General features: G+C 33.1%; 1 protein-coding gene across 2 annotated transcripts in view; it reads left to right on the top strand.

The window, feature by feature from the left end:
* The first annotated feature begins 4,352 nt into the window (after window positions 1-4,352).
* The window catches only part of LOC106060837 (centromere-associated protein E-like), a 28,365-nt gene continuing 22,312 nt past the window's right edge, over window positions 4,353-10,405 (top strand). For both annotated transcript variants that reach the window (XM_056037585.1, XM_013218848.2), the window contains exons 1-6: window positions 4,353-4,632; window positions 8,176-8,255; window positions 8,626-8,715; window positions 8,806-8,906; window positions 9,327-9,443; window positions 9,736-9,820. In XM_056037585.1, the coding sequence (XP_055893560.1) occupies window positions 4,583-4,632; window positions 8,176-8,255; window positions 8,626-8,715; window positions 8,806-8,906; window positions 9,327-9,443; window positions 9,736-9,820 (523 nt within the window). In that variant the 5' untranslated portion in view covers window positions 4,353-4,582. The remainder of the gene's footprint in view (window positions 4,633-8,175; window positions 8,256-8,625; window positions 8,716-8,805; window positions 8,907-9,326; window positions 9,444-9,735; window positions 9,821-10,405) is intronic.

Genomic DNA, 10,405 nt, shown 5'->3' with positions numbered 1-10,405 from the left:
CACTCTTCAATCTTGATAAAAAAAAAACGTTCACGTTTATCACACCGAAAGACAGCTGGAAAAGAATTGTCCTCCAAAGCAAAACACACAGTCACACACACACAGACATAAAAACATTTATCATAATGTAAGCCTTAATTAAATATAATAATAACTATGCCTATAGTTGTGCATGGTAGGACATGAGCTATAGATTAAACTATTCTATTTTATTACAACAATAACTGTAGGCCTACTTCAGTGGAAGCACTACTTGTTAAGTTAATTGCTACTCATAAGAAGTTAATTGATTTGAAGGTATAAAAATTTGCTAAAATTGACTACTCAGAGTTCAGAGAGGTTCACGAACATGGTCAGCGATCAATTCCTGATAAGGCTAGTGTAATGCAAAGTTAACTTATCCTTCTAATGTACTTCAGTCATCAGGTGGAAGCACTACTTATTCAGTTACGAATTAGATTTTAATTGATTTGATGGTGCAAGCACTACTTATTCAGTTACGAATTAGATTTTAATTGATTTGATGGTGCAAAAAATGACTAGAATTTGGTTACTTAGAATTCAGGTAGGTGCATGTGCACCACCTTGCACCCCCCCCCCTGCGGGCGCCCATGCTTATTAGACTTTTAGACAGAAATAGTAGACTATAACATTAGGCCAATGCTATGTAATTAAAACTTCGACTACCATTTGCACCAGAAAATGTACGTTTCCCCCCCCCCCCATTAACAATTGGTCGGGAGGAGCGCTTAAACCTCCCAAAGCTATATCTGAAGTGTGAGAGTCGCCTGATTTCATCCGAGGCAAATGAACAGTGTTTCTAAAACGTTTACCGTTGGCGCCCGTTAAACGTTAAGTCTTTTTCTTTTCGCCAAGCGTTTTCCTGCGTTCTGAGCTTAATAAATTCTTTATCTGACGTCCACTTCGTATATATGTTAAAGTATAACTGAGTCGGACGTTCCGATTATGAAGTATTTTCTTAGAATTTGAGTGCACTATTTACCCTTAAATTAAGCCTAATAAAGAAAGGATGTTCGAGGTACATATAGCACACCTAGGTCTTAAGACATGTTAAGATACGCGAACTTATTAGTTTTTGTCACACAAAGGTCTTCAACTTAAAGATGTTAAACATTTGAGAGAATTTTGACCATTCGAGAAGAACAAAGTAAGCGGAGAAGTTTTGAAAAGTTTTCTTCAAAAAGTTTTGAATCGATAGTGTTGCTAACGCCTCTCGCGAAAACAGTAGACATTTTAAAAAGTCCTTCTAAGAAAATGATTCGAAGTCTTTAACTTACAATATTATCCATTTTTCAACATTGATAATAATGCCATTTTACTGGGATAATATTCAAACACTTATTAATAACTACAATCAAAATACAACTTTTTAAATTATGCTCTTGTAAATTAAATTGAACAGCTTCGTCCCCTCCCCAGTGGTCAGAACGTCGCGCCTCCAATTAGAGGACGTCCCACCCCCTATGGTGAGCCCACCACAACTTGAGAAAAGCTGTAGTAGATCATGCAAGTTTGCAATGGCTTGTCGTTCTAAGATCATCTTTGTGTTTAGCAAGACATTTTGTATTGTAGCGGGCCTGTTAACGTCAGAAGCATGATGTCGGGAGAACTTGTTCCGTTCTGCAGTAGAAAGGAAGTAGAATCACGTTGCTAAAGTGGTATTAAAAAGTTTTCCTTAAAAGATCATTTTGAATAAATCGTTTGGATAAGTCAGAAAGGTTCTAATTAGAAGATGAAACAACGTCACTTAAATTAATAATTTAATTTCTTCAAGTTTGGTAGGCCTAATAATGTAGCTTTAACCTGATCATTGTGCACGTTTTGCTCACTATTCCTCTGCTTTCGTGTCTTAAAGAAGGGATTGGACAGAGTCTGGCTTAAGGCACTCTGGTGAAAATACAAAAAATAGGCCTACAATATAAATAAATTTCTATGAGCAATGACTAATCTGAAGCCAACATTATTTTATAGACCTAAGATCTGATAAAAAAAAAAAAAAAAGACTTCGAAAACATTATCATGGAAGTAAACGAGTTGACTTTTATTTTTATAAACTCTGATACATAATTTACTCGATCGGAGATATCTAGAATAAAAGAAAAAAGAAAATATTTTTGATTTCGAGTATACTTTATTATACCTCTAATAGATCTAAGCCACACTGGATTTCAGAAAGTACATATTGCTTACTATGAAATTTTGGCAGTCGATCTAGACGCATTCTGGCAAGGATTTTTCTCGCTAATGACAGCAATAACTTTATGAAGTATTACAGTAATTATAGCAGTTGGAAGTGTCCATTTTTTTTTATTTTTTTTTTTTACAGAAATGTGATCCAAGACTCCCAGCATAAAGTAAAGAGGTCGGTCTGTTAAACGTTCTGTGAGAGCAGCACACCACTTTAAAGGACTTCTGCCGGAAGACCATAAAATCCAGGCACTATGTCTTTTGAGTTTTCCTATTGCCGTCTCAACTTGATCAAGAGTTGGAAAGTCATAAAGCTTTGTTTCAACTGTTTCCTGCGGAATTTATATCACAATCTGACTTTGTATGGGTTAGGAAAAAAAGATTTAAAATGTTTAGGGTCGTTAATATGTTTATCATAATAATAATAAAACATTGGCTTCCGAAAATTAAGAATGAAAGCAGCATTTCAGACAAAGCCAGTTGCATTTTTTGCATCACCTGATGCAGACAATGCCATTTTTTGCCGGATTTTTGTTTGTTTGTGTGTTCTTTGGTCGGCTGCACCTGTCTTCATTTGATCTCCAAGTGTCCTTTGCGATAGCTCTTCGGATGTCTTTTTCGACTGCTTTCTTCTTTCTAATAATAGCATTAGTGTACCTGGGTTGATCTTCCTGAGGGGGGAGGGGGGGGGGAACCTCTATTACGACATCTACTTTAACACTCTCTCTTTAAAAAAAAATGCCTTAAACATGTTGTCATCCCCCACCTACGGAACAGGTGTCAATTTAAACCAGCGCAGCTGTAAAATAGTAAGTAATCCTTCTACACTCTACACAGGCCTTTAGCAGAACATAATTATTTTAAGGATAGTCTTTTCAGCTTTAGATGCTCCACTGTGAGAACCCATGTCTTAAGAGTCAAACAAAAGTGAGCCGTTGCTTTGTAATCATTGGTAGGCGACATTTCCTATTTCACCATACTCTCATTTGGAGAGGGGGTTGCAGTGGATGAGTGATTATAAGCGCTAGGCTTCTGAATCTGGGATTTCTGGGTTCGAATCTATGTGAAGATTGGGATTTTGAGTTTCGAGATTTTTAGGGCGCCCCTGACTTTAGTTGGGGAAAGCGGTTTGTCGTTGTGCTGGCCACATGACACCCTCGTTAACCGTACTTTAGGCCACAGAAACAGATTACCTTTACAATATCTTCCCTTTACACCACAGGTCTGAAAGGGGAACTTTACATACCTTGGCATCATAACAAACGATGGCGGATGCCTACCATGACGTATCGTGTCGAATAGGAAAGGAAGGAAGCACAATCCAAAGGCTGCAGCCTATTTGGACAAGCCAAGCCATTGGACTTGAGACAAAAAATACACCAGCAGCAGCATATGCATGTGAGACATGGAAGTCATCTGCCAAAATTGAGAAAAGACTAAGTGTGGCTCAACAAAAATGGCTTAGAAGGAAATCCTATACCGAACTGGGAGTCGACCACTTAGTGAGAATGTGACAAAGTGTCGCATGAGGTTTGCGGAACATGTTCTCAGACAAAATGAACAACGCATAGTGCATACCAAGAGTTACGATGACATGGAGGTCAACACGAGGAAAGCGCAAACAGGGACGTCCTCGTATAACATGGCGTCACACTTTCATGGAGGACCTCAGAACAGTGGACACCAGGTGGGAAGAGGCTTCAGACATTACCAGTGACATATATCTTTGTGGAGTCAGCTTGCCGCCCAGTGCGCGAACGGCGCGGGAGGATCTAATTCTAAGTAAAAGAATATTATTTGTGCAAAGTTTCAACTTGATCCGAGAATGGGCAGTGGGAAAATAATTTAATATGTTAAGGATTCCACCGGTCCCATATATACAGGCGAAGTGAGATAATGTAGGCTTTATAAAAGATTTTTTTTTCGATGGTCTTAGGCGACATCTGACAGATTGTCATTCGATACCATCCCCCTCCTGATGGGGGTCACGATACAAAGATTGAGAACCTCAGTATTTTAGTTATAGTCTACATCAAGTTTAGTTGGTAGTGAGGTATTTTTTTTATACTGTGAAATCTCTACGCTATCCGTTTCTATAGCCATTTCCTACAACAATTACAACCAATAGGAAACGAGTAGATTTTTATGTTGGTTCACAGGCATCAATTTCAAAAGCTTGCTTACTAACCAAGAAATCTAGAATTACTAGACTACACCTTAGATCTAGATTCTAGATTTCTTCTAGATCTAGTCTACTCTACTTCTAGTCTATGTTCTAGATCTAGAGTCTACTTAGCTACACCTACCTAGATCTATATAAGTATATTTTTAGTTTTTATGTAGATCTAGTCTAGTTTTCTAGGTAAAATTACAAATGTCTGATAAGATCTCTGTTTTCGCAAGGATTCGGCCTATGCTCACACGGTAAATTTATTATAATAGATCTACTGTAAATTAACTTTTATTAGACAATTAGTCAATTTATAATTGTCAATTAGATCTACATGATCTAGACGTCTAGGACTAGTAACTAGTTTTATATCTTTTTTTCTTACTTAAATTATCATAAAAAACTTGAGATTTAGTCAATTTAGACTCTTTCTACACTACACGTACTGACGTAACACTAGTCTAGATCTAGATTTAAATCTAAAATCTAAATCTATGAATCTATCATCTATGTCATTGTGACTGTCATCTATAATTTCTATAATTAGATCTAGTATATTATATAATATCTCTCTCTATGACTATGAGTATCAGTTATCAGTATGAGTCGAGTATCTTATCTTATCTTATAACTATAAAATAGTTAATACAGTTAATACAGACGTTACTTCAAAAAAGAAGATGATTACTAGATATCTAATACTAATAGTACTATGAGTATGACTATTCTAGATTCTACTAAATTCTAGATCTATCATCTAGTGACTATATTTAATATTAGTCATTAGTGATGGGCAAAAGTTACCTAAAAAAAAAATTAATTAAGGCCAAAAACAAAGTTTAACTAGAAAAAAAGAGTTTAGTCAAAATCATAGTTTAGTTAATTTTTTTTTTTAGTTACAAACTAAAAAGTTTAATTAAAATTTGTAAAACTTTTCAACATGTTTGATGATGTGGTAGCTTTTGAAACGCACATCCCTGTTTTCTGGTCATGTGATATCAACAGCCTTGATTATAAAAAAAATGATGCAGTTAACAACTGTTCTGCCATTCTGCATTTGAAGAGGGTAAAACTAAAGTAGAAGTAAATAGGAGTCAATATCTGCACTTGAAAGTAGCAGTATTATAGTGGGAATCTGATAAATATAAAAGTGAGTTAGGTCAATATTAAGTAGTTTTAATCAATTCATTTGCTGCAATCAATAATTTATTAACTGCAGGAACATCAAGTACAACCTTTTAATTATAGCTTAAACCTTAGATGAAGCCCAAATGTATTTATTATAATAGATTCTGGTCTTAGGACTTTAGATCTAGGTCTAAACTGACAGTTAGGCATATACATCTAAAAGCATTAGGATAACCAACTCTAGAAAAAAAACTACACCCTCCCTGACCAAAAATAAATAGACTGTGGAGTGTGTCTGACTGAATTTAACAACCTGTAGGCCTAGTGTACGTGTCTAGTCGATGATACTACAAGACTACCCAGGTTTTTTTTTTTTTCATTGCGCGTTATGCAATAGTGTTTGCTTAGTGTCAAGTGGTCAGACAAGAAAATAACACACTGGCATGGTTAGTCAAGCATGTTTGTAGATCAATCTTTACACTAAAATAGTTACACACCCTCCCAGCCCAGAAAGTAAATAGACTGTGTGTCCGATTGATTTTAACATCCTGGTCAGATAGACGTACATATGTAGGCCTAATGTACTGTAGTGTGCAGCCCATAATGACAAGACCACCACATGTTTTTTTCCTTGCGCGTTTAACGGTTATGCGATAGTGTTAGTGAGTGTTCAGACAAGAAAATTTTCACATTGACATGGTTAGTCAAGCATGCATTTTACACTAAAATAGTTACACAGGTCAAATGTTTCATAAGACTCCCAACAATTTCGTTTCTATTTCTTTGGTTACTAGATCTAAATGTGAAATTCTAAATCTGTTATTTAATGAGATTTTAAACTCTACCAGTATAAGTAAGATTTTCTGTTATATAATAAGGTAATATAATTAAAAAAAAAAAGAACCAGGTAAAGTTTTAATTCAAGGCAAAAATATAAGTACACATATTTATTTAGACATCTTTTTTTTTTTCAAATTTTATTGTGCATTAACGTTTATGTATGAAACATCTTCCTTATATAAATCTTATTATGTTCTACAACGCTAAAAGAATTAGTTCGAGCCGTAGTCATAGAGTCAGAAGATTATAGATAGATCTAGGTCCCCCCCCCCCCCCCCCAAAAAAAAAAGTTATGAAAAAGTTTGTATAGTTTAATTAATCTTCTTAAATAGTTTAGTTTAACTACATTTTGAAATTTATGGTAAACTTTTAGTTTAACTTCTTTATTTTAGTTGAAACTTAATTTTAGTTTAACTTTTTAAATTAGTTTAGTTCCCATCACTAGTGACTTTAAGTCTAGAATCTAGATCTATCATCATCTAGTATTCTACTAAGGACTACTAGTCTAAATTCTAGATATCTAGTCTAGCATGCCAAGTCTCTTCTATGACATGCATTGATGATGCATTAGAGGTTAGAAGAAAAGTGCCCCCCCTCCCCCACACACAAACACAACTTTTATTGACTGAGTGAAATGGTAACCCTCATCCCTCCTAACTGGTGCCATATATAGATCTATATCATGACTATATCTAAAGTATAAGGACATGTTGAGACTGTGTTCCATATGTTATCTAATAGGGTCTCAATAACTTTTAACATTGAGGTAACAGCTAACTCCAATAATCTAATCTAATCAAATTGAACACAAGCATAGGCCAGCAAAATGAATTGATTGAGACTGGATGCAATTCAGATGAATTTAATTTCAAATCATTAAATGTAGTTGTCACAACGTGGGTTGTGGTGCCGGGGATTTCACTTGAATTAAAATAGTGGAATAAATGACGATCTAGGATTCACAATAAAGATTCTTTGTTAAAACACAACTCTGGAACTTTATTTAAATATAAAACGTAAGTACAGCTTATGTACAAGTTACAGATCAACAAATAATATTACAAAGGCTTCACGTCAGAGCTCTTAGAAACGTGACTGTCTACTAGGACATTCTTTCATCGACTGGCGTTCTTTCTACTTTCGTCAATTCTCTGGCGCTAACTCTTTTAAGAAAATGTCTTTATTTATTTTCAAATCAACCAATAGATTTGCTACATCGTAATTACGTCTCGGATAAAACCTGAGGCGCTGTCAAGGATCTAGATTTGTGGGGTAATTCCTGAGGCTCAGTCAAGGGTTTATATTTCTATTTACACATAAGCTTTTAAATGTGAAATATACAAATAAATCTATAATGGCATCTGTGACAGTAGTATTAAAGGTTAATATCTCCACTATCGTCGCTGTTTCTGTCAGAAAATTAATACTAAGCTGCCTTTTAAATGCTCTTCTGTATCTACTAACCTTTTATTTCATATTATATATAATATATATATATATATCTATTCCTAGACTTCTGTTTTTTATAATTATGCCACAGTCACTAATTTGGCTAGATGATATTTTAAAACATAAACCAAAATAAACAAATCCTAAACTTATGACCCACATTTAATCCCAATATATCTTAACAAGTTATTAAATTGTATGTCCTCCATTCTCTGGACAAGATCAAGCCAGGGTAGGTGAGGTTAATCCGCTTCTTAAAAATGGCAGTATTCTATTAAAAGCCTTCATAATTAGTTGAATCCTAAAGCTCCAGTTAAAAGAAAATTAACCTCTATTGTTTATATATTTATAATTTGTAAATATAATTTATTATTAAATAGGGAAAAGGTGGAGAATAGGCCAACATTCGTGAAAAGCACAGAGAAGACCATTACATGCGATGGAGAAATTTTTAATTTTGGTAAATGTTTATTATTATATTTCTATTTAGCTTTTGGAAGTGTTAATATAAGCTTATAAAAATAAAATTAGTCTGTAAATTGTAAACTGTTTTTGTCAAATTGAATATTTTCTTAGAGTGTTATATCAGCAAGCATGTATTAAGGCACTTATATTTTATAGACATCTAAACTTGATGTGATGGTGTTTTGTTTTTTATTATGTATATATATAAGTTAAATTTATCATTAATTCAAAATCATCATTTTTTTTTCAAACGTGTTGCACTTTAGTTAAACATTTGTAAAAAAATTTTCATCTAGCTTTTAAAATTTATTGCTTTATTATCACAGTAATACATACATTTTGCCTAAACTATTTCTTTCACATAGACCAAGTATTTGATCAGACTGCAACAAACCAAACCATTTACGATCATGTGGCTAAAAATGTTGTTCTGTCAGCAATGGAGGGCTATAATGGTAGGTTTCTATCCCCTAATTAAAAATGATAAACTTTTTTTTCTGGATAAAGTCACATTTCACATTAACTACAAACTTTTATCATTTTAGCAACTCTCTTTATGTATGGTCAAACTGCCTCAGGGAAGACTTATACTGTTAACCATATCCGCCAGGAAGCATTGACTACAATTTATGATTTCATTGAAAATGTAAGTGATATTGATTGCCATTAACTCTTTTGAAGCCATTAAAAATATCTTATATTCTTTTCTTTTTATAAAAGCCTCAAAACTACTATCCTCTAGATCTTTTAAACATACCTATAGAGACAAAATAAAATTATAGCAAATTTAATCAAAATGTTATAATTGTAATAGTAAAAGTGATACTAGTAAAATAATCAGAAATAATACAAACTATTATGACAGCTTGGCTTTGCACTTAAAGAGATATACTATTGATGAATACCTTGTTGCTCTGTACTGAATGAATTGATAAATAATAATAATAATTTATAACAAGAACAAAAAATCTTTAAAGTTCCTTAATTAAGTAACTAGTTGTAAACATATCCTGTAATATAAATTGTTTTAGGATAAAATTTGTTTTTAATATGTGTTTTTATTTAGTCCCCAGATAGGGAATTCCTTTTACGGATTTCCTATCTCGAACTTTATAATGAAAGATTTGAAGACCTTTTGTCCAGTGATGGTGAAAGCAAATCATTAATGCTAAGAGAAGATTTAGTAAGTATGAAAAAAGGACACAAAGCAAAGTACTTTAAATCAATAATTTTACATTTGTCAACTAAAACAAAATTCATAACACTCTTTCCAAGTGTACTATTAGTAATCTGCCCTCTAGATCTTAAGTGGGATGTAAAGCAATATTTATGCACACTGTTATAACTGGCAACATTCTGGTGCGCTGGCTTTTATCTCTTGTGACTTTCTCCACTTCAGATATTTTCCTTCATTTTCTATTATTTCAAATTTTTAACTTAAATGTAATATTTTGTCTTTTTTTTTTTCAACTCAGGAAAAGAATGTCTTTTTGACGAATCAAACAGAAATTTTTGTGACCTCCATACAAGACGTTGCTAACGTATTAAAAAGAGGGGATGGTAATGCATTGTATTTTCAATATATATACAATCAAACCTTATTAGAACAGATTAATCTTGTTCAGTATATCATATGTTGAGTATAATTATTCAAAGTCTTGTGATATTTATGGTGGGGGATAATAATAGAGACTGTTTAGACTTATAAAATAGCTTCACAAAGACATATAACTGGGTTTAGTATATATGGTGATTAGGGTGTTTTATTTGTGTGCATTTTTCAAATTTAGTCTTCATGATATCCTTCTGGCATAGCGACCTACTTTTACTGACTAGTAAGCAAAAAAAAATCCTACATTTTATTATTTAAATTTTATGAATGACTGGTGCTATCCTGTTCAGTTTATATTGAGATGCATGTTTGATATAAGAAAAACTTTCTCTACAGTGTTAATTTCTAAAAAATTTCATGCAAAACAATAAAATGTGTCTATTGCTGTTTAAAGTTATTATAAAGTCAAGACACTTTAAAAAAAAATAGAATGACCATAATGAACATGCTTAGAATTATGTTAACCATATAACAAAATGTAAACTCTTAAAATAGAAAATACAAAAATTTTAACCTAATCAAGATACATTTTG

The sequence above is a fragment of the Biomphalaria glabrata genome, chromosome 8 (assembly GCF_947242115.1).
Source record: "Biomphalaria glabrata chromosome 8, xgBioGlab47.1, whole genome shotgun sequence".
Classification (NCBI taxonomy): Eukaryota; Metazoa; Mollusca; class Gastropoda; family Planorbidae; genus Biomphalaria; species Biomphalaria glabrata.
This window is presented reverse-complemented; position numbering and strand designations above follow the sequence as displayed.